Source organism: Bubalus bubalis, chromosome 21 (genome assembly GCF_019923935.1).
Source record: "Bubalus bubalis isolate 160015118507 breed Murrah chromosome 21, NDDB_SH_1, whole genome shotgun sequence".
Classification (NCBI taxonomy): Eukaryota; Metazoa; Chordata; class Mammalia; order Artiodactyla; family Bovidae; genus Bubalus; species Bubalus bubalis.
In genome coordinates, this window is record NC_059177.1 from 43,746,455 (window position 1) to 43,771,933 (window position 25,479).

The window sequence follows — 25,479 nt, forward strand, 5'->3', positions numbered from 1 at the left end:
CCCGCCCCGCCGGCCTGCCTGCTCCGCCTCTCTGCGCGCTCATTGGCTCACGACGACGCCCGTCAGCGCGGCGGGGCTGCCCCGGAGGTTCCTTCGGTGCTCCTCGCTCCGCTGAGAGGTAGGGACCTGGAGGAGGCGAAGGCGTCTGAGGCGGCCTTCTTTGCGCACCTCGACACCTACCCTTCGCAAGCGGTTGGCTATAAATCGTAGGGGACCGTCTTACCTCGGCAAAGCGTGCGTCTCCTGGAACCAGAGCTTCGAGTGAGGACCGTTCTGGGGAAATAGGGGCGGTTTTACTTCTCCCTCAACATTTTTCGTCAGAGACCACGAAAGAGGCCTCTCTGCAGGCGCCTTTAGTTTCCTCAGATCATAACCTTCCCAACTGCCCGCAGCGTCCAGTCTCCCCTCTCCAGCAAAATGGTGCTGGCTAACTCAGATGTCTGCGAGATTAGTTGTGTTGTTAACTTGGCTTTCTGGTAAATTCGTGGATAGTAGACTCGAAAAGATTTTTTTCTAAGCATTTAGGTATCAATATATTCATTTAAAAAACCCGACTTTGCTGCCAATTCATCAGTTCTTAGCTGTCCTTGAGAGACTGACATGCCACAATTCACACTTCCATATTTCTTATTAATCATAAGTGAAAATATCTTTTTAAAGTCAGGGTACACTGATTTATTATGTTAGCAACTGATTAGCATTTCTGTTAAAGTTTTGGAAGAATATTTAAATAGCTTCTTCAGCATCTAACTTTTTTTTAATAAGAGAGATAAAGTGAGCTCTATTTCTAGAATTTGATCTGGATTAGAACTCCTGTCTCTTTTGTCCATCTTTGTGTCCAGATTCTTCATGGACGAATATACAGAGAAAATGGCAGAATTACTAGTGTCTTCTAAATACCTAGCCATTAATCCCACTAGTCCATCCCATTTTCATTCAAGAAATATAAGAAATGCCGAATAAAGACTATTAGTTGCCCAGTTCCACGGATAAATTGGAATGAATCCAGGTACGGTGGAACAAATCCAAATACAATAACTGGAATGGAAGTTACTTACTTTAAACTAAAATACTAGGTTTTCCCAAGATCTCTTAAAGGAAAAATCAAATTTTAAAAGTTTTCCCAAGTAGACTTGCAATGTAGTTTCACGGGATTATTCATAGCTTTCAATAACTTTCAGTAAGAGCTCTCCCCTTAAATTGTTTATCAGCGAGTCACCCTGTATATGAGATCTTTCGTTTCTGAAAGGTAGTTTGGAATCAGTTCCTACAGTGTTACTGGTTGCCAGCTGCTTGAATGTACCCGGCATCGGCATGGTACAGATCTCAGCAACACAAATCTGGCCTTGGACATTTCTTGTCTACTCTGTCAGCACAGTGGCATGCAACCTGACTTTGAATTAAGAAGACTTTCACAGTAAGTGACATTCTTGGTTGAACTGTGATTAGATTGTAAGTGAAGGAAAAGAAAGTTAGTGACAATTGATAAGAATCAGGAGTAAGTGACAAATGAAAACAAAGTGTAAGAAAGAATAGTAATTATACGGTGTAACTGAAGTTTGGCCTGTTAACTTGGCCAAACTAAATAATTCCAATGAAAAATTATCTTAGGTATCTGAATTACCTGGGTGGGGTATTATCATCAAGTTAAATGGTTTCCTTTTTTGTATGTTCCATGCTTCTAAACTGTATTTTTGTAAAGGGTTCTCAAGAGGCTATTATATTATCAGAGAGGGGCAAGGAATTCTTCCTGGGTTCAACTGATTAAAAAACAAACAAAAACAAGTTGACTATTCAGTTGTGTGGAGAGGCAGTTCAGTCAAATTATAAAACTAGAAAGATTCTTAAAAGGCTTTCTACTTGGATTCTGTAGCTTTAAGCTACTGTTCAGTCTGCTCATCCAGAAAAATAATTGTATTTCCTATTTTAAAACACGCCTAAAGTTGCAAGATTGCAGTTTCCTTTGATAGCTAGTATAAGTTTAATCAGCCTAAGTTCTGTACAGTTGATCAAACTCGATTTCTTTTATAGAGGAAATGAGGCTTGTTCAGAGTATGCCTCAGGGGTTCCTAGAGACTCACGTGTGGGTAGCACAGTAAAAAAAAACTTTGGCCAGCTAGTTAATTTTATAGAAGGTGAGGCAGGATTAAATGACATCCACCAAAGAATTCACTGAGAAGTTTCACACATATAATTTACAACAAAAAGGTGTACAGTTTGGTAAGTAGATTTGTTAATTATTAGTCTCTGAAAATTATTATAATTAGGTTTTTACATGATACTTCTTGAAGTTCTGGTCTGTGGTATTATAGGAAAGGATCCAATAACCAAAATGACACTGGTGTTTCATTTTTTTAAATGATCCCCCTAGGTTAGTGGTGACCAAACTTATGCACACATAAAAGTCATCTGGGGGAGGTTGTTAGAATACAGACTATACTATCTTCAGCCCAGCGGAAGAGTCTGATGCCATTGGTCAGAGGTAGAGCTGGGAATCTTGCAGGTGAGTCCAAAGCGGCTCATCCTCAAACCACATGTTGAAAATCTCTCTCCAGAATGGAAGATAACCATTTCCCTTACCCAAATAACCGTGTATTTTAGACTATTAAAGAGTCAAGTAAACATTTAGGAAAGAGTCTTTAGTTCCAGCTGAGGGTGGTGAGAGGGGCACCATTTCCAGAATCATCTAGAGAGCTTGGGAATCCTACTTCTTAAAAATATCCTCTGAAAGACTCCATCAATCTCAAATTCTGGCGTAATTCATACTCCTTTCAAGAGCATAATGTATACTTCAAATAATTCTAGATGTTACCTAATAAATCACTCCTTAATGAGACTCACTTTAACAGATAATGCAGGTTTTTTTCTTACGTCCAACTAAGTTGAACAAAATTCAAGAGTATATTAATTGGTAATTGGGGATCCTGAGTCACTTCCATCTACTCTAAAACATTTGAACCAGTGGTAGAGGTGGGAAAAGCTTTGGGCAGTTGGGAGTAGAATAAAATGTTCTGAGGATGTGTTGCAAAAAGAGGTAGGTGGGCAACCAGGACTATCAGATTCTTCATTGTGCCAATGCAAGCTACCCTCTGGCCTATCTTAATATTAATACTATTGTTGTTTTTGCTGTTTGCCACAGCATGCTTAGATTGTATATATATGGCTAAAGCATAAATCCTTAAAAAGGCAAATTCTATAGCTTCTGCTTCTTGACTCTGAAAAGAATGAAACTTTATTTCTAGGATAATTGTATATGGCTGTTTCTTTTATGGTCGCCTTGATTCATTTTTGGAAGATGAGGACATTGTAAACTAATTTTTTTGACCAATCTGAGAACCTTGAATCCAAGCAGCATTATTCCTGTTTCTTTGGGGAGGTGAATAAAAACATGAGCATGAGCTCGTGGACATGGACTGTGGAGCCAACCTAGCTGACTTGGAATCTTGGCTTCAGTCTTTACTAGTTTTGTGACTTTAGGAAAGTTTCTTAATTTCTCTGTGTCTCCATTTTGTCATCTAAAGAGTGGGGCTTAATGTAGCGAAATGTCCTTTATTGAGCAGAAGGTATTAAGAAGAGGTGGCAAGAATACACAGAAGAACTGTACAAAAAAGATCTTCACGACTCAGATAATCACGATGGTGTGATCACTGACCTAGAGCCAGACATCCTGGAATGTGAAGTCAAGTGGGCCTTAGAAAGTATCACTACGAACAAAGCTAGTGGAGGTGATGGAATTCCAGTTGAGCTATTTCAAATTCTGAAAGATGATGCTGTGAAAGTACTGCACTCAATATGCCAGCAAATTTGGAAAATTCAGCAGTGGCCACAGGACTGGAAAAAGTCAGTTTTCATTCCAATCCCAAAGAAAGGCAATGCCAGAGAATGCTCAAACTACCGCACAATTGCACTCATCTCACACGCTAGTAAAGTCATGCTCAAAATTCTCCAAGCCAGGCTTCAGCAATACGTGAACCGTGAACTTCCAGATGTTCAAGCTGGTTTTTGAAAAGGCAGAGGAACCAGAGATCAAATTTCCAACATCTGCTGGATCATGGAAAAAGCAAGAGAGTTCCAGAGAAACATCTATTTCTGCTTTATTGACTATGCCAGAGCCTTTGACTGTGTGGATCACAATAAACTGGAAAATTCTGAAAGAGATGGGAATACCAGACCACCTGACCTGTTTCTTGAGAAACCTATATGCAGGTCAGGAAGCAACAGTTAGAACTGGACATAGAACAACAGACTGGTTCCAAATAGGAAAGGAGTACGTCAAGGCTGTATATCGTCACCCTGCTTATTTAACTTCTATGCAGAGTACATCATGAGAAATGTTGGATTGGAAGAAGCACAAGCTGGAATCAAGATTGCCGGGAGAAATATCAATAACCTCAGATATGCAGATGACACCACCCTTATGGCAGAAAGTGAAGAGGAACTAAAGAGCCTCTTGATGAAAGTGAAAGAGGAGAGTGAAAAAGTTGGCTTAAAGCTCAACATTCAGAAAATGAAGATCATGGCATCCGGTCCCATCACTTCATTGGAAATAGATGGGGAAACAGTGGAAACAGTGTCAGACTTTATTTTGGGGGGCTCCAAAATCACTGCAGATGGTGACTGCAGCCATGAAATTAAAAGATGCTTACTCCTTGGAAGGAGAGTTATGACCAACCTAGATAGCATATTCAAAAGCAGAGACATTACTTTGCCAACAAAAGTCTGTCTAGTCAAGGCTATGGTTTTTCCTGTGGTCGTGTATGGATGTGAGAGTTGGACTGTGAAGAAGGCTGAGCGCCGAAGAATTGATGCTTTTGAACTGTGGTGTTGGAGAAGACTCTTGAGAATCCCTTGGGCTGCAAGGAGATCCAATCAGTCCATTCTGAAGGAGATCAGCCCTGGGATTTCTTTGGAAGGAATGATGCTAAAGCTGAAACTCCAGTACTTTGGCCACCTCATGCGAAGAGTTGACTCATTGGAAAAGACTCTGATGCTGGCAGGGATTGGGGGCAGGAGGAGAAGGGAACGAGAGAGGATGAGATGGCTGGATGGCATCACCGACTTGATGGACGTGAGTTTGAGTGAACTCCGGGAGTTGGTGATGGACAGGGAGGCCTGGAGTGCGCAGTTCATGGGGTCTCAAAGAGTCGGACACGACTGAGCGACTGAACTGAACTGAACTGAACTGAACTGAATGTAGAGAACCTACATGGTAGAGTCGGGAAGATGTTTAATGAGCTTTCAGAATAGTGCTGGGCACAATAAGTTTTCAGTAAAAATAAGCTAAGTATTTTTTTCATTTTAAATGTTTTAATGCTTTTAAAGCAGCTTTCATTTTCTTCATTTTCCCTTCTTTATTGTAACTAAAGAAACCATTATTTTCTAAATCAGAAGACTCTCCTCATTGTTGTAGATAATCTGGATAGTATTTTAAAAAATATTACCATTATCCTTGCTAGTGTTTTATCATTTTGATTTAGAGACTTTTGCAGCCAAAAAAAAAAAAATAATAATATATATTGTGTTATTCTGGAGAAACGGTGTAGGTACAAAGCCAGCAAAGGCTGTTACTCTGTTTTTTGGTCTTTGTATTTTGGCAGTGGGGAGAGGGGAGATTCCCAAAGCTTAAAAGACATAGACTTACATGACATTACTACTCCCCAGAAGTTCTCGGGAGCAATAGGCAAGTCATTGGAAAAGAGATTGCTGTTAGAGAAGCCAGTAAGTCCCATGACTGGTAAAGTATTGAAATCATTTTACTTTTTGTTTTTTAACTTTTTATAGTACTACAGAGGGCAGTAAAAAGAGTTACTGAGAATTGAGTATACCAGTACTGTTCATAGATCAGTTGGTAAAGAATCTGTCTGCAATGCAGGAGACCTGGGTTTGATTGCTGAGTTGGGAAGATCCCCTGGAGAAGGAAATGGCAACCCACTCCAGTACTCTTGCCTGGAGAATCCCATGGACAGAGGAGCCTGGCGGGCTACTGTCCGTGGGGTCACAAGAGTCAGACGCGACTTAGTGACTAAACCACCAGCAATGTAGTTAAGTCTCACAGTAAATCAGCACGTCCTTCCAAAAACACTAGATGGTGCCCTAAATTTAGTTTTGGGATTTTAAACTGCCTCAGGAAATGGATGTCTTCACTCAATAAATATTAGGTAATGAACAAAATGTTAAAAATCTCTGCCCTTGTGGAGCTACAGTTTAGTGGCAATGGTAGGAAGAAAGACAGTGAAATATAAACATAATATGCAGTATAAGAAATAAAGTATATTAGAAAGTGGGGAGTGCTATGGAAAACAGGGAAAATGAGGTGAAGAGCAGTTGCAATTTTAAATAAGCTTGTCAGAGTGGACTTCATTGAAAAGGTGACATCTGAACAAAAATGTGAAGGAGTCACTGGAGTGAGCAATGAGTACATCTGAGGAAAAAGTGTTTCAGGAAGAGAAACAACCAGGGTAGAGGCCCTATGCCCTAAGGCAGGAGTGGCCTTTCTATTTGAAGGATTGCATAGAGATCAGAGTGGCAGGAAAGGGGAGAGCCAGGGTGGAGGAATCTGTTGGGGAGGAGGAAGAGAAGATAACATCCTGTAAAGCCTAATGGCCTAAGTGAGGATTTTGACTTCTACCCTGATTTTGGATAAAAACACTTTTAATTGAGGTTATGATTTGAAACAAATGTTAGAGAAGCTAAACTACTGATGTGAGATATCATAAATTATGCACAAATTAACATTGTCTTAAGTAAACTCAGTACTTTATGAAATATACTGATTTAAAGGAAAAATTATATGAGTGATTTAGCTAAGTCATGATCAAAATAATATGGGGGCAAAAATAATGTCTTAATAACAGAGGAGAGTGAGTTCATGTAAAACAAGTGTATGGTTTTTCCTCTTCCCTTTCTAAATAATTCAGCCCTAAAGCCATTGTGTGCATGCCCAGTTGCCCAGTCACATCCAGCTCTTTGTGACCCCATGGTCTGTAGCCCACCAGGCTCCTCTGTCCATGGGATTGTCCAGGCAAGAATACTGGAGGGGGTTGCCATTTCCTCCTCCAGGGGATCTTCCCAACCCGGGGATCGATCCTGTGTCTCCTATGTGTCCTGCATTGGCAGGCAGATTCTTTACCACTTTAGGGGCTTTAGGAAAGCCCTTAAAGCCGTTAGGTGGAACCAAATAAAGTAGGAGTCTATGCAGGGTGGTGAGACACAGGGGCCCAGAATGAGGTGTTGGAGTCCGGCAAGCGGGGTAGGGCATCCCCACAAAGGAGCGCCCTGGTGTGCAGTGCCAGAGCCTGTTTAGTGCGTCAGGGCAAAAGATGGGCAAAAATGGCATTTTGGTGGAGAGACAACCCCCAGGCAATAGGATGTTGGAGCAAACATGGGGTGAGGATAGCTGGGAGGGCTGTTTTGGTGTTCAAGCATGGTGAGGGCTTTTGTGCAGGTTGAGAGCTGGCTGCATCTCTGTGGGGAAGGGATGGTAGCAGTGGCAGTTGGGTTACATAGGGGGATACATGCAATAGGTAAATATATCAAGGATAAAAGAAAAAAGCCAGGATTCTCATTGTCAGAGAAGGGAATTACAAATACTGTATGGAAAGGGGGAAAGTTAGAATGCGCCCTCTAGTGCTAGCAATGGCACCCCACTCCAGCACTCTTGCCTGGAAAATCCCATGGACAGAGGAGCCTGGTAGGCTGCAGTCCACAGGGTCGCTAGGAGTCGGACACGACTGAGTGACTTCACTTTGACTTTTCACTTTCATGCATTGGAGGAGGAAATGGCAACCCACCCCAGTGTTCTTGCCTGGAGAATCCCATGGACAGAGGAGTCTGGTGGGCTGCCGTCTATGGGGTCACACAGAGTTGGACACGACTGAAGCAACTTAGCAGCAGCAGCAGCAGTGCTAGATTGGAATTAGAGGTATCCATGGTCGCTAAGAGTCGGACACGACTGAGGGACTTTGACTTTTCACTTTCATGCATTGGAGAAGGAAATGATAACCCACTCCAATATTCTTGCCTAGAGAATCCCAGGGATAGGGGAGCCTGGTGGGCTGCCATCTATGGGGTCGCACAGGGTCGGACATGACTGAAGCAATTTAGCAGCAGCAGCAGCATGGCTTCCCTGGTGGCTCAGATGGTAAAGAATATGCCTGCAGTAAGAGAGATCTGGATTTGAATCCTGGGTTGGAAGATTCCCTGGAGGAGGGCATGGCAACCCACTCCAGCATTCTTGTCTGGAGAATCCCCATGGACAGAGGAGCCTGGCAGGCTATAGTCCATGGGGTCGTAAAGAGTCGGACACAGCTGAGTGACTTAAGCACAGCACATGTGAACTCACAGGTTTCAATACATGTATGGGGTAAACTGGATATAAAGTGTGTATATGTCACATACTTGCATTTATTTCCTACCTTTTTCATTGAGAAAGCCTTTGAGAGAGATGCCCCAATAACAGTGGATGCACATCTGAGTCTATATCTTGGCTTCCAAACACCATTGTTCATTAAAAAGAAATAGGACTGGTCAGAGAAATGGCTGACTCTAGGTCTGGAGCAAGAAAAGAATAAGATATACTTGAGACACCTTGTGCTAGGAGGTAGAAAGTGCTCAAAAATGATGTGTTGAGGGACTTCGCTGACAGTCCAGTGGTTAAGACTTCCCCTTCCAATGCAGGGGATGTGGATTCAATCCCTGGTCAGGGAGATCCCACATGCCTCACAGTCAAAAAACCAAAACATAAAGCGGAAGTAACGTTGTAGCAGATTCAACAAAGACTTTAGAAATGGTCCACATCAAAAAACCATGTATGGAAAGAACACAAGTCAGCTTGAAGGGGGCTTCCATTAGCCAAATCAGGGGAAATTTCAGCATCACAGTAAGTAATGAGATTATAACTCCTTAAATAAAATAGAAAACCATGAGTTCATATTGATATAAATAAATGAATAAAAACATTTGTTGCAAAGTATTTGCATAGGCTTAAAAATAACCTCACCAAAAAAACCCCACTACATTATAAAGGGGGAAAGAGTAACTTTCTGGTGGGAAAACCTGGCAGACACCATCTTAATCAAATGCTGAAAGTTAAAATCACCAATAATGAGACTAATCAAAATTATATGCTACCTGATAGGAAATAATGAGAATACAGCATCAGTTCTGTGTCATCCCCTCAGAGATCACAAGGAAACATGAAACAAATCCTAACTGAAGAACTACTGAAAACACTGCTGAAATGACAGCTGCCTTTTTAAATTATAACCATTTAGAAATATATATTTATTTTAAGTCAATTCCACTAATATCTGAGTTGCTAGATGATGGAAATGTTATTTCCAGTTATCTTCTAGTACTAAAATGAGCTCATTTGTTTAGGTTATATGTGTGAACTGTATAACAATAATGTTTACAAATCCAGATAAATTCTCTTACAGTATTTTTAGAACCTTTATTATTTAAATTGCATGCTGCCAATTTTCATTAGTTTTTTGCCTTCTCAGTCTGGGGAACTATATTTTCATTCTGAGGTAATTCAGTTTGCTAAATACTTTGTCATTTGTTTATATGATTAGAAACACAATTTTCAAGTGGTAAACTCTCTTTCACCTCTACTCTTTTTGTTAATGATGTGTGAGTGCATGCTAAGTCACTTCAGTTGTGTCCAACTTTTTGCGATCCTATGGACTCTGGCCCACCAGGCTCCTCTATCCATGGGATTCTCTAGGCAAGAATCCTGGAGTTGCCATTCCCTTCTCCAGGGGATCTTCCTGACCTAGAGATTAAACCCCCATTTCTTGGGTCTCCTACATTGGCAGGCAGCTGATATCATCTATTTGGTCACAGAAACTAGAAATGTGGCAATCACAGTCACTTTCTCCCTCTTACTCCCCTCAACAAACAGACACACACACAGACACACACACATACCCCTATAACTACACCTAATTGGCCTTCATTATGTTGCTTTTCTCTGACGTTTTCTTGAAACATGTCTACCTGAAGACATATCTGAAAAGCCTTCTAGTAACATTGATAATGGTAATAAATGATAGCAAATAATTTACATAACATTTACTATGTGTCAGGGATTATTTCAAGGACTTTGCAAGTATTAATCTCATTTGATCCTCAATTATCCCCATTTAATTATAGAGGAAACTGAGGCACAGAGAGGCTAAGTTACATAGCCAAGGTCACAGAGTTGAAAAGAGTCAGTGCTGGAATTTGGACCCGGGTAGTGTGACACCGGAGAAGGCAATGGCACCCCACTCCAGGACTTTTGCCTAGAAAATTCCATGGACAGAGGAGCCTGGTAGGCTGCAGTCCATGGGGTTGCTAGAGTCGAACATGACTGAGCGACTTCACTTTCACTTTTCACTTTCATGCATTGGAGAAGGAAATGGCGACCCACTCCAGTGTTCTTGCCTGGAGAATCCCAGGGATGGGAGGCCTGGTGGGCTGCCGTCTATGGGGTTGCACAGAGTCGGACACGACTGAAGCGGCACAGCAGCAGCAGCAGCAGCAGTGTGACACCAGGGTTGGGCTCTTACAACTCATCAGTCCTGTTCAGTTTCACTCAAGCTGATTTGGGCCCCTTTTTGCTCCCATGCACGACTTCTTGTGCACACATCTTTAAAATTTTGTATTTATTTATTGGTGTTCCTAGAAGAATAAGATAATTGTGCTACTTATATTTACAAAAGTAGAGAGAATAATGAACCCACGATATTATATTTTTATTCATTAGAGACAATGAATCTACATATACCCATCACTCCAATTCAGCACTTACCAACATTTTACAATAGTTGCTTCAGTTATCTTTCTTTTCTTTCTTGTTTTCCTGAAGTATTTTATTTATTTAATAATTTTATTTAGTTATTTTTGGCTGTGCTGGGTCTTCATTGCTATGCGTGGGCATTCTCCAGTTGGGGTGAGTGGGGGCTTTTCTTCCTTGTGGTGGTCAGGTTTCTCATTGCGGTCACTTCTCTGGTTGCAGACAGAGCACAGGCTCTAGGTGTGCAGGCTTCAGCAGTTATGGCACATGGGCTTAGTTGCTCTAGCATGTGCGATTGTCCCAGACCAAGGATCGAACCAGTGTCCCCTGCATTGCAAGGTAAACTCTTAAGCCCTGGACCACCAGCAAAGCCCTTCTGAAGTATTTTAAACTAAAACCCAGACATTCTGAAATTTCACCTATAAATATTTAAGTAGAATCTTTTAGAGGGACTTTTAGTAAATGTAACCATAATCACATCATGACACCTAACAAAATTAATGTTAACTACTACCTTCTTAATCATGAGTTTCTTGAGGGCAGAAATCATTTCATCTCCTGGTTACCTAGTACATCCCTGTACATGCTGAAGTTTAATAAATGTTTGTTCTGACTTAAAAGTTTGTTTTTAAGTTGATAAGAAAACCATGGCATTTATCCTCCAGAAACAATGTTATAACTGACAATCAGGTTCTCAAGTTAACTGACAACTCTAATTTAATCTACAATGATTAGATTAAGTAACACTAACATGTAGGCCTGAGCCCCTGGAAGCCTTAAATCCTGAACTATTTTATTTTTGATTACTGAGTCTAGGGAAATCCTGAGTCTAATTTAACCTAGCCCTGAATTTTCTTGTCCTCAATGTCAGTCTAGGGAGGACATAAAGACAGGGGCTATACTGGGTGGGAGTGTTCATTGGTAAAGATTTCTTGGAATGAAATAAGGCAGAATTCACAAAAAGCATATTATTTTTTTCTTCATAATAAATTCTGGTTTATTTTTGGGTGACAAAAAAATAATATATTCTTCAAAGAAACTTTTTCATGGAAATATTCCTGCATATGTGCTAAGAAGGTATTCATTGTTAGAGTTTAAAAAATTGGAGACACCCAAGTGCCGTTATCAAGGGAGTAGTTCAATAAATTGTGATTACTCCACTTACTGTAGCATCAGGCAGCTGTTGAAGCATGGGATGGAGCTGCATGTGCTTATGTCATGTCAGTGTGGGGGAACCACATCGCAGAACAGTATGTGTGTCTGGCTCCCTGTGGATAAAAGCATGTGTGTGCAGCTACCTATTTATGTCAAGGCATTCTAAAAAGATAGGAAGGAGCACTAAACTGTTAATAGTGGATGCCAGTGGGTTGGGCAGTAAAAATGGGGTAGAATTGAAGGAAACTATCATTTTACTCATGTACCATAGTAAATATTAAATGAATTTTTTAAAATCAAAAGGCATCAGTGTTTTAGATAATTTTATATCAAATTTTTAAAACCAAGAACTTGATATATACAAGAGGCACTGTACAGAAAACAATTTTGACTGGTTTGAAAATGTACAAATATGGAACTATAATCTTTTGAGATTGAGAAAAGCCTAAAATGTTTTCTAAATATAAATAGAGTGAACTTTTCTACAAATCTTTATTTAATATCTTATGTTTGATGAGTACTGAGATGGTTGCCAGGAGAGACAAAAGTATGTGTGAAATAATCCCAACTCCCTGGTGGCTCAGATGGTAAAGAGTCCATCTGCAATGCAGGAGACCTGAGTTCGATCCCTGAGTCAGGAAGATCCCCTGGAGAAGGGAAGGGCAACACACTCAAGTATTCTTGCCTGGAGGATCCCATGGACAGAGGAGCCTGGCAGGCTACAGTCCATGGCGTCGCAAAGAGTAGGACACGATTAAGCGACTAAAGCTTATTCTTCAACCTTGTAACCACTGAGGATTATACCATATGTTTCAAGTAATAGCAAAGGCTAATGGCCTTAGGAATGACAGAGTATCACAGACATGAATTGTGCCTCAGGATTTTAAAATTGTAAGCTCAGATTTTAAATGAATCCCCCACAGGTAGCTAGTGGGAGCCTACTGTATAGCACAGGGAGCTCATCTTGGTGTTCTGTGATGGGAGGGATGGGAAGGAGGTTCAGGAGGGAGGGGATATATGCATACATACAGCTGACTCACTTCTCTGTACTACAAAAACTAACAGAACATTGTAAAACACCTCTATTAGTTCAGTTCAGTTGCTCAGTCGTGTCCGACTCTTTGTGACCCCATGAACTGCAGCACACCAGGCCTCCCTGTCCATCACTAACTCCTGGAGTCTACTCAAACTCATCTCCATTGAGATGGTGATGCCATCGAAGCATTTCATCCTCTGTCATCCCCTTCTCCTCCTGCCCTCAATCTTTCCCAGCATCAGGTCTTTTCAAATGAGTCAGCTCTTCACATCAGGTGGCCAAAGTATTAGAGTTTCAGCTTCAACATCAGTCCTTCCGATGAACACCCAGGACTGATCTCCTTTAGGATGGACTGGTTGGATCTCCTTGCAGTTCAAGGGACTCTCAAGAGTCTTCTCCAACACCACAGTTCAAAAGCATCAATTCTTTGGCGCTCAGCTTTCTTTATAGTGCAACTCTTATACCCCAATTTAAAATAAGGAATCCCCCATCTCACTTTTATTGAATTATAGTTACAGAATGTCATAATGTCTAATCTGTGGATTACCCTGGAGTGATATATAAGTAGTTCATAGAAAACTGGGAATACTTTTACACATTAAGAAGCAATGGCAACAATAGCAAACACACAACATTTACATGTATTTACAAATGTCTCCTCCTCCTAGTCTCACCTATCCATCCGTCCATTTATTTATTCATTTAAGAAATATTAATTGAATGTCTACTTTGGCATTTTTATAGGAGATACTGAAGGTGTTAACAGTAAAATCTAAAGTCTTCTATATATTTTAGAAAACATATTTAAAAATTCTGAGGGTCTCAAATAGAACAGTGTTATTCTTACGCATAAGTAAGAGGCTAACGTCATGAAGCTTTGCTTATTGCATTTCTTTGTTATCCTCACAGCCTGGTTTTCTTTCTTATTATACTCACAGGCTGATTTTCTTTCTTATTGTGCTATGACTGGTTTTTTGAAAACTCTGCCAAAACATCTAAGACATTGGGCATTTTTCCTGATGGTTAATGATTTGAGATTTAGTTGAAATACATAATTAGAAAATGTTAGCACAGCCTGAGTTGATTCACAAGTTACTAGAGCAAAATAAAACATAAACATCTCATTTTTACTTCATCTTGTACATACAGATGTCTAAAATACAGACTTCCAATTTTACAATTCCTATAATCTCTTCTCTTCAGTGTCAGTGTGTCAGGCTTTTATTTCTTATTTCAAAATAAATGTTGAAAGATATTGAGGATTGATTATATGGAAGGTTTCACAACCCTTTTCTTGATTGATTGGTATATTTTGATGTTTATATTTTGAAATCATTGGGAAAGATGTTATAGTGGCCATTAATTAGCCATCGTGTATTATCCTTTTTATATGTGTCAACCTTCAGTTTGCTAATATTTTAAAGTTTTTGTGTCAGTGTTCATGAGAGAGATTTGTCTGTAATTAAAAACAAATTTTTTTGTTATCAGGGTTATTCAGACCTCATAAAACAGATTTAGAAGGGTCCTTCCTCTTCCATTTTCTGAAAGAGTTTGTTTAAGATTGGTATTTGTGTAAGATTTTCTTTAAATGTTTGATAAACTTCACCAGTGAAGTTATCTTGGCCTGAAGTTTTCTCTGTGGGAAAGAATTTGATACCAGTTCTGTTTCTTTAATAGATATGTAGCTAGTCATATTTTCCATTTCATGTTGTTTCAGTTTTTGTAATCATATAGTTTTTATTTTTTATTATTATTTTTTAAATTTTATTTTATTTTTAAACTTTACAAAATAAGATTCTTGCCTATTTCATGTAAGCTACTGAATTTACTGGTATGAAGTTGTTCATTATATTCTTTTTTTTTTTAATGTCTGTATTCTCTGTAGTGGTATTACCTCTTTATTCCTAATATTGGTAATTTGTGTTCTATCTTTTGTTCTTGTCTCCCTACAGGTTCCGCTTTCTCAGTTTTTTATGATGGAGCTTTTTAGATAAATTATCTAGTGCTGCGTAAATCACCCAAAACTTGGTGGTTTAAAACAGTAGTGTTCATTTAATACCTCTCACTGTTTCTCTATGTCAGGAATTCAGGAGTGACTTGGATACCCAGACCTGTCTTGTATTTCCATTAAGATTGTGGTCAGATGTCATTTGGGGCTTTAGTCATCTGAAGGCTTGAATGGAGCTGGAAGATTCACTTGCCAAGTGGCATATTCACATAGCTGGCAAGTTGATGTTGACTGTTGACAGGAAACTTCAATTCCTCTCCATGTTGGCCTCTGTACCTATCATGGTGGCTGCTCACATGTGCTTGCTTCTCTTTGATTGTGAGATTATATTTGCTTAGTTTTAATCTGTGGGAATTTTGTGACCTAAATTAGGGAGGTTTTCTCCCAGAGAGCGTTTGGTCTGCTTTTGCCGGGAACCAATATTAAAGTGAAAATGGGGAGTGAAAAAGTTGGCTTAAAGCTCAACATTCAGAAAATGAAGATCATGGCATCTGGTCCCATCACTTCATGGGAAATACATGGGGAAACAGTGGAAACAGTGTCAGACTTTATTTTGGGGGGCTCCAAAATCACTGCAGATGGTGACTGAAATGGCAGCCATGAAATTAAAAGACGCTTACTCCTTGGAAGGAAAGTTATGTCCAACCTAGATAGCATATTGAAATGCAGAGATATTACTTTGCCAACAAAGGTTCGTCTAGTCAAGGCTATGGTTTTTCCTGTGGTCATGTATGGATGTGAGAGTTGGACTGTGAAGAAGGCTGAGCGCCGAAGAATTGATGCTTTTGAACTGTGGTATTGGAGAAGACTCTTGAGAGTCCCTTGGACTGCAAGGAGATCCAACCAGTCCATTCTGAAGGAGATCAGCCCTGGGATTTCTTTGGAAGGAATGATGCTAAAGCTGAAACTCCAGTACTTTGGCCACCTCATGTGAAGAGTTGACTCATTGGAAAAGACTCTGATGCTGGGAGGGATTGGGGGCAGGAGGAGAAGGGGACGACAGAGGATGAGATGGCTGGATGGCATCACTGACTCGATGGATGTGAGTCTGGGTGAACTCCAGGAGTTGGTGATGGACAGGGAGGCCTGGCGTGCTGCGATTCATGGGGTTGCAAAGAGTCGGACACGACTGAGCGACTGAACTGAACTGAACTGAATATTAAAGTGACCTCAAGTGAGAATCTTCTGTTCAACTCCCCTACCTACTACTAGCCTGAGGGTTAGAATCCTGGTTTCAGTGATGCTAAGGATTTTTGCTCTTGTGGGTGACCTCTTATTTATCATTTGTCTACTGATCACTGCTCCCAGTTCTGAGTTCAGTTCTTGGTTGTTGTGTTTTTACTGTTTCGTGTGGTGAGGAAACAAAATTTCCCTTACTTGTTCAGATCTCAGTATTGCACTTGAAGATATATTTTATACAAGATCTAATTGTTTTGTAGTGGAAGAGTCTTTCAAGGAATATGGCCCAGCGTATTGCTATAACAGAAATATCTCATTCATTCTCCAGTTTACTTCAAATTTGGCTTTTTTTCTCTACCCTTCCAGCTTGCCAAAGTTGACAGTAACTCCCTTGTTAACAAATCTGTGGATACATTTCTGTCTTCTTTTTACCCAGCCTCTTAGCAGCATTGACACAGCTGATCATTGATTTATTATTTCATCTAGTTTTAGCTGAGCACTGTTGTGGATACTAGAACAAACAAAAATTCTAAAGATAAGAAACAGGCAATAAACAGGAAACAAGATGAACATACAATAAGACAAAAGGGAGGAGAGAGGGCTTCAAGACTCCTGAAATTTTTTAAGGGACTGAAAGAGTAAGCCTCATTGGAAAAAATTGTATTTAAGGAAATACTTGAAGGAGGTAACAGAGTAAGTAAACTGTGAGAATATGTGAGGGAAGAACATTCTAGGGAGTGAAAACAGCCAGTGTACAGGCCTGAGGCAGAACTGTACCTGTGTTTTCAGGAAGAGGAGAGGTCTCATGTAGCCAGAACAAAGTCAGCATGGGAGATGTGATGAAAGATAAGATCAGATCGGGAAGGGGAGCTGGCAGATCATGTGACACTGTATATAACACTATAAAGACTGACTTTTACTGAGATGGGAAGCCATTTTTTGAGCAGAGTTGTGACATGAACAGATATGTTTTTATTTTTTTTATTTTTTTACGGATATGTTTTTAAATAATCCCTCTTGCTGGCTGCTGTGTTGATAGAAAACCATAAGGGATCAAGGATGGACGCAGTGAGACCACTTAGATATCGCTGCAGCCATCTTTCTCCTTGATCCTTTTTCCTCTCTTGGGTTGATTATCATTTCTCCACATTTTTCCCTTGGCTTACTACCTGTTTCCTTCTCTAGTTCTTTTTCCAGCACATCTTTTCCAATTTCTAAATATTGAAATATCTCAGACTTGGTCTTAAGATCCTTCTTGTGTCTAGGGTCATTCACTGGGTGATCTTATACAAACCTCTGGCTTTTAATGGTTTTAATACATATGATTTGTGCTAGTGATGCACAAACTTAGAGATTCAACCCTGAGCTCAAACTCAGAAATCCAGTAGCCCACTTGCAATCCAAACTGAAACTCTTCATTTCTCCCCAAACCTTTCCTCCCCTAGTCCAGGCTTCCACACCCCAATAAATGACACTGTATTTGCTCAAGCCAAAAAAACAGTCATCCTTAATGCCTCTCTTTCCTTCATTTCTCCTAATCCACCAGCAAGATGTGTTTTTCTGTTCCCACATGAAGGAGCTGTTTACTCCACAATGCTGTATGTCAAATAACCTCAGAAATCTCAGTAGCTTAATAAACAATGAATATTTATTTTTCTCACCCATGAAACTGCAGGTCAGTTGGTTGTTTGGCTGAGTTTGCCTGGGCTTTGCCTGCTTAACTGCAAGCTGCAGGATGGGGTGGGGTCTCCTTCACGTGTGTTCATTCTAGGGCTTAGGCTGAGAGGCAGCAACTGCCCCACGGATGACCACACAGTGATGTCAGAAGCTCAGGAGGGCAAACCAGTCATATTTCAGGCTTCTAGTGTGTTGCCGTTGACTGAAGCAAGTCACATGGACAAGCCCAAAGCTGAGGTGTGCAAAGTACACTGTATCCACGATGAGGCCACAGCAAGGGGATAGCTATATAATATATTGTGGGGATGAAAGAATTGAAACTAATTATCCAATTACTTCATCTCCCACAACCTCCTAAAGAATTGTACCACTTCCCAGATCCACTGTTAGCCATCATCTCTTGCCCCTGGACAGTTATCTCTCTTCTCATCATACCTAGAACAATGCCTTGCATTAGTGTATGCTCAGTAAGAATGTAGTGAATAAACAACTCTCAGGTGATCTTCGATTTCACTGGTTGCACTGATCACTCTTCAGTCTCTTTCTATGTAGCAGCCAGGATGGGATTTTAAAACTGTAGATCCTATCTGTGCTATAAATAGAAATATATCTGGTCTCTGTCCCTGGTTCCAGGCACACAGCTACTAAATTTCTTGGAATTTCCTGAGTAATAAGAGTGATAGGAACATCTTTTATTCTAATGACATGACTCTTGGTGGGCTTCTCAATAGCTTCAAGATGTGGGCTGGTTACAGAAAAGACCAAACCTAGATTAGAGGCTTATAACTTTCAGCCCCACCTGCCAGCCTCAGGGGAGGGTCACCAATAGCCGATGATTAATCAATCTTGTGTATGTAATGAAACTCCATAAAAAACCCACTACAAAAAGATCAGGATTCTGAGAGCTTCCAGGTTGGCAAACACATTGAAGTGCTGGGAGGGTGGTGCCCAGAGAGGGCATGGAACCTCTATGCCCCTTCCCCCACACCTTGCCCTACACATCTCTTCCATCTGTTCCTGAATTGTATCTTTTCTAGTAAACGTGAACAGCATGCCTTCTTGAATTGTGTGAGTTCTAGCAAATAATTGAACCTGTGAAGGGGAACTCTGAATTTACAGTCGGTTAGTCAGAAGTACAAGTGGCAACCTGGGACTTGCAAGTGGTAACTATAGTCTTGGTGGACTGAGCCCTTAACCTGTGGGGTAGTTAGGGTCAGAATTGAATTTTAGATACCCTGTTGATGTCTACAGAGAACTGGAGAATCGCTTGGTGTGGAAAAGCCCATATACATTGGGTGTCAGAAGTGTTGTGAGTAAAAACAACTCAGACTGTCATAGTAGTCCCAGCTTAAAACCCTGCCCTGGGTTCGCTTTGCACTTGAACTCCTTACCACGGTCTTTATAGGTCTTCATAAAGGCATCCATTATCCAGCCAGGCCTGGCTCTCCAAACACTAGCATCTGGTACCACTCACCGCTCTCTGGCTAACTGCCCTTTGCCTCCTCAAATATTCCAATACCTTTCAGCTGCAAGACCTTTGTACTTGCTGTTCCTTCTGACTGGAATGCTCTTTCTCAAGATCTTAGCATGCTAGCATTCTCTTATCCTCAGCTAAAATGTCACCTCCTGAGAGAGGCCTCCCTGACCATCAATACTTAAAGACCCTCTTCTCACCCCACCTCCACCCCTGTTATGTTTCATCACCACCACCTTGTTTATTCCTTTCAGTAAGTTTATCGCTCTCTGAAATTACCTTGCTTTTGTTCATTCCTAATCCTAGAATGGTGTCTGACACATGTTAGGTGCTCTGTAAAAGTCTGTTGAGTCGATATATGAGAAAACATTGCCTCCACATTTTTAAAGAAACTCTTTGCTATCTTTTATATTCATACATACTCATCCAGATGTAAAATGGTATTAAGTCCACATAAAATCAACTCAGGATAAATAAAAATATTGCAGTGTCTATGTTGATAAAGCGAAATTGGGGACTGCCTCTAGGGCCCTGGTCTGTGGGGTCGAAGGTCTCAGTCAGGCCGCCTTCTACCTCCCTTACTGAGGAGCCAGCTTTCCTGGCTCATCTTTATATTTACAGTCATTGTTTGTTGGCTGTCTCACTGCCCCCCACCTCTGCCACCACCACGAGCTTCATGGGCACATGAAGGCAAGGATTCTATTTGGTTTTTTAGGTACGCAGTAGATGTTCTTCCATTTGTGGGATGAATCAGTGAATGAATGTTTCAAAGGAAAGGAAAGAATCTGGAAGGTCCTGAAGCAATCTCTTTCTCCAGGTCGCTCCAGAGTTGGGGAGCCCCCACCATTGACTGTTTACCTTCCAAGACACTGTAGGCAAAACCTCCATGAGAATATATGTTTACTAGTTTATTCATTGTCAGAATGGCTTTGCTTATATATTTATAACTCCATCTTGTGTGCATGTTTCGTTTTCTGTGTGAATTCTTTGTTCACATTGGAGCTCACATAAGGAGGAATTTAGCTTAGTATTTATGACACCGTGATAGGAAGTGACATCACGACAAGGCAAAATCTGATAAAGTTCACTTCCATTCTGCAGAGGCTGTTTCCTCCTTGAGCACACACTTCTTTTCTTCTTCCCACAAGGAAAGCCCAGTAGTTGTCTGAATGCTGTATAAAACTGAGCACTTAAATTTATCATCAGGAAGGTATTAAAAGAAGAGGAGCAAGAGAGTACAAGAACTAAAAGTGTTACAACTTTGGTGAGAAGTGGTCACTTCAGAATCTTCTCATTTAGCAGCTATATTTCTCTTTTAATTTCACATTTTCTTAGGATGATGAAATGAAAATATTTTGTTCTTGGTTATTTTTCACAAGTCTTCTTGTCCTCATGAGAACCATCCAGTCTCTCAAAATATCAACAGAAATTTTTCTTTAAAAGATAAATTATGTATTTTTCTTTGAAACAACTGATGGGAGAGAAATTCTTCCTTTAGTTTGAATAGGCATACTTTTAAGTTGCTTGGAGGTAGTAATATATGAATCTTCATATTAACTTGTATCTCTCTCATTTAAAAGAAAAGATGAAAGAAGAGAATTAACTCATTAATTATTTAAAATACTTGGTGCAACTGTTCCTTGTTAGTTAATCCAGGCACTTGGAAGAAAATTACACTCAGTATTAATAACATTGCCAACCTTTTCCAGTATGCTGCACTCCAAATACTATTGTGTTTTCATTGACAACAGTCACTATTACATATGCATGTGAAAAACGGGCATTTTCATCAGAATTACTGTAATAGCATTAAGAGATTATTATTTTTCCAATTTCTTTGGAAGAAAATTCACTTAAATTAGATTATTTATTACTTGACTGCTCTTCTGTCTTGCCTGTATGTTTAGGTAACTGGAGTCCATGAAAGTATAAACTTCAGAATAAAAAGCATGATTTTATACATTGATGATTTCAAATAAAAGAGGAGTCCTAGTCTGTGTGCATCATTTCTTTTGAGAAAGTTAAATCTGTGTTCTGTTTAGGAGAGATAACACTTTTTGTCCCTGTAGGTGGCCCCCGTGGTGTAGCCATTAGTTGCTAATTACTTGCAAACAAATAAACAATTAACTCCTGGAGCTGCTGGCTGGGCCAGTGTGCATTGACATGCTAAAACTTTCTGAAACGGGATTTTAATTAGTGACGTTCTAAATCCAGCCCCCTTGTCAGCGGAGCAATAAGGTGAACTGCAGGAAGGTCCAGCCCCGGACAGTGGGGCAGAGCCAGCCAGGGAGGCTTGGAGCTGTTGCTCTGTGCAGCCCACGCAAGGATGTCTCCTAGTCTTCAGGAAGGTGCTCGGCTTGGGGAAAGCAAACCCTCACCCTGCCCCTTTTCAATTGAGAGTATCTTAGGACTGGACCAGAAGAAAGACTGTGTTCCATCCACAAAACCCCACAGGCCCTGGGCGGACACCTGCGGCTCTTCAGGTACGCCACAACTTAATTTTTTAATTTCTTTGTTAATTTGTTTACAGTGTTTAATTTGGCCTTTTTTCTTTTTTTCATATTACATAGACTTACAGAAAAACTTTACTTTCATCCAAGTACATAATTGAAATATCTAGCACTTTTAATGCCTCCATCTGAGTGTTATGGGAAATAAAAAGAACATTGGCCTTAGATCCAAGTAGGTATGAAGTGCACCCATGAGAAATGCCAGGAGCCTTCATTTACTTCAGAAGAGCTCTGGGTTTATTTGCCATATCATATATTCTAAATCTTCTCACTGAAGAATAAATGACATTCAGAGGCCAGAATGTGTTCTCTATCAGCAAGACAGGACTCTCGTTTTTGTTTGCTTTTTGGAATTTGGTCTCCTGTGAAACCCAGAAGAATTCTACTAGGAAAGTTAGAGGCAAGTTTCTGAAGTTACTTCTTATATACAACTTTGTAGAATATAGACATGGACACCTAAAATGTTATTTCTTTTTTCTCTTTCTAGGGAAAGAAGTTAACCTATGTCTACATGTCCCAACTCTTCCCAGTGGGATCTCATTACCTCAAACTGTGGATCACTCAGTGCTGGAAGAAAGTGTTTGGAAATACGAAGATTACTTTGCACCCTCAGAGAGACTTTCTTTGAAAAGAGAGTTGAGTTGGTATAGAGGCCGAAGACCCAGAACTGCTTTTACTCAAAACCAGGTGGGAAGTTTTTTCAGCCAATAATCTTAATACAAAGGCTTTAACTGATGCCCTGTTAGGCAAAAAGCCCATCCACTTTGGGATCTCAGTTTAGAAGCCTTATTAATGAAACAATAGACTGTATCTCTCTCTCTCCCCTTTAACAGTTTCTGGATAGTCATTAAAAAAAAAAGCTTACAGATTAATTGCCCAAGATTTGAATGCAATTATTTTGCTATACAAATTAAAGTCTATTTTATGATGAGAGACCAAAGATCAACATTTTAAATAACTATTTCCTTATTCTTAGATTGAAGTGTTAGAAAATGTCTTTAGAGTAAACTGTTATCCTGGCATTGATATCAGAGAAGACTTAGCTCGAAAATTGAACCTAGAGGAGGACAGAATCCAGGTAAATTTTCAGACTTAGTTATTACTTGTAGCAATGAAAATGTTAATAATAACATTTCTGAGGTCTGTTTTTATCTTCCCTTAATTTTAGATCTGGTTCCAAAATCGGCGTGCAAAGCTGAAAAGGTCCCATAGAGAATCACAGTTTCTAATGGCAAAAAAAAATTTCAACACAGACCTCCTGGAATAAATAGAAAACTAAACATGTGGAATTATCTTCCAGTTGCAGAACATGAAGAATTAATGGAAATATCAAGTATTGAAAATGTTATGTTTTCTGTGTTTAATCTGAGTATTGTCATTTTTATTGGAAAATATATTGTAAATAATTCCTATTATAACATGGCACCTGCTATACTTGGGCACTGTTAGTTACAATAAAGGCCTTTCCTCTATATTTTAATAAACATTTGCAGAAAAAGCCAGTTATTTTTGGTGAGCAAATTTAATCAAATAAATTAGTTTATTAAAATCAGTAAACTCATAGCTAATTGACTCTACAACTGGATTCCATTTACAAAATAATTCAAGTCAAATAGTCTGAAGAATGGCACAAAGATGTGATTTGTTTCAATAAATTCCCTTCAACTGCATTTTGAAATGTGATTATATTTAATATATTATAGCATATGATTTATTCATGAATCTTTTGTTTCTCTATTTCTGGCATAAAGCAGTGAGATTTTCTTACCATATATCAATACAAATTCTTATAACACTCTAGTTTCAAGTTTTTTATTCAGCAAAGTTATTATGCCAAAGTAGAGATGTAAAATCATCAATCGTCTTATTCATTCCATTAGTATTGGATTGTGCAAAAGAATTGAGCTACAAATAAATGCAAATTTTAGTTATTTTTCTAGTCCACTCAATATCATGCTTTACTTTGATTCATCAAAATGAGAATGATCATCTGGCTTATATCTATTTCCAGTTAATCATCTGTATGTTTTGTTACAAACAATGTGTTGACTGAGGAGGTAGGATAACCGTCTTATCTTTTGTATGTGTTCTGACATTGTCACGAAATAACCAGGGCACTTTCTGGGACAAAAACTGTATTTTCTCTGCATTTGCCATGGTTCCTGTCAGTTCCCTACTGGGAATCTGGGGATTTGCTTTCCATTTAATTAATGGAAGGCCAGAGTGGATGTTCTGTTTAGTATAAGCTGGAGGACGCTGACGTTGTTTCTTGGCAGCTGTATTCCAACTTCACCTATTTGGATTGAATTCTCCCTTGCTTCCCTTTTCTTTTCTACCTTTTACCTTCTCTTTCCCGTGCTCTTCTTTTCTCTCCTGGTAAGGACAAGAGTAGAAGGTTCTTGTTGAATTACTGTATCTATCCTGGTTTTATATATTTTTTTTTTCTTTCATTTTTAAATTGCATGAGAAAGAGGAGTTTGCATTTTCTGATGAGGAAAAGTAGCATGACTCAGATTTTAGAGCTTTTAAAAAAGCATTTACTGAACAGTTTGGAGGAAAGACCGTTCTGTGTCCCAGTAAACTCTGTGTCAGCAGTAAGCTGTGCTTATCCTGTTTCACTATTGCTGGATGGAGAGCGGGGAGGAAGAGAAGGGCAACAGAGAAGTAAATGGAAGAAGAGAGGCATTAAATGTTTTCCAAGGAAGTCTCTGCTGTCAGACTGTGGAGCCGCTTTTTTTAACATAAAGAACTGCATTTGGTAATATACAATTTGGAGCCCTATTTATGAAATACGTTAGTCACAGTTTATCCACCGGGTACTTCTTTGCTCTTCATAGGTTCCTGTGAAAGTGGAAGTCTAGAAGTCATCAGGAATGGGTTGGAGGGGAAAGGGTCATGTGGTGGGTAAGCTTTTTCAAATAGCCATTTAATTTAATCCCTAAAGTCATATTTACATATTGTAAACAATTCAAGCAGTATAGGAGTTAAACCTCTCTCAAATCTCCTCCTTCACAGATAACCATCATTAAACATTTTTATACACCTTTTTGTGTATAAAAGCATGTGTATATGTATACATATATATATATACTCATATATGTATTTGTTGTCTTTGCTGTTATTTTTTAAATGTCATCACAGTTAATGCATCTTTCCAACATCTTGCAGTTTCAGACATACAGTTCTGTTTTGTTCTTACTGTTTGCTTGGCTTAGCAAGTCCTATGTATAACTATTTCACAATGTTAATATTTTAAGTATTTTTGAACTAGAGCTTTTCATACATTGAGAGTTTTCAAAGAGTAATCATAGTTTACATAGAATTTATCTAAGATTAAACCTAACCCCCAAGTCTGAGAAGTATGAGGATTCTTTATAAACCTACAGACTTTAGAAAAAAATGAAACAGCATCACAAACCTTGATAAACAACTAATAATGTATTTAAATTATTTTTTACTTATATGAACTTATACCTATAAAAAGTCTGGTGAGGAAAGAAACAGTATTTTTCAGTGATAGTTTAATATAACAGATTTATGTGCTTTTAAAATTCAATTTTGTGTATAACTGAAATAAACTATGTTAAATGGAAGTTACATATTTATAACTGAAATCATTTATAATAGAAATTATGCACTTTTAACTGAAACAAGTAGCAT

At 39.4% G+C, this 25,479-nt stretch overlaps 1 protein-coding gene across 8 annotated transcripts; it reads left to right on the plus strand.

Annotated features, from left to right (window-relative positions):
* The first annotated feature begins 57 nt into the window (after positions 1–57).
* On the plus strand, positions 58–23,489 carry HESX1 (HESX homeobox 1). Of its 8 annotated transcripts, none has more exons than XM_044934377.2 (6): positions 65–261; positions 1,265–1,417; positions 21,718–21,792; positions 22,350–22,506; positions 22,796–22,897; positions 22,988–23,489. In XM_044934377.2, exons 2-6 carry the CDS (start codon positions 1,383–1,385, stop codon positions 23,084–23,086), a joined length of 468 nt encoding a protein of 155 aa, XP_044790312.2. In that variant the 5' UTR covers positions 65–261; positions 1,265–1,382; the 3' UTR covers positions 23,087–23,489. The 8 variants fall into 8 exon arrangements, with proteins under 8 accessions (XP_044790313.1, XP_044790312.2, XP_044790311.2 ...); XM_044934373.2 differs by adding an exon at positions 21,880–22,219 and having other exon boundaries at positions 67–1,417; positions 21,708–21,792; positions 22,307–22,506; XM_044934374.2 differs by adding an exon at positions 21,880–22,219 and having other exon boundaries at positions 67–1,417; positions 22,307–22,506.
* The last annotated feature ends 1,990 nt before the right edge of the window (positions 23,490–25,479 follow it).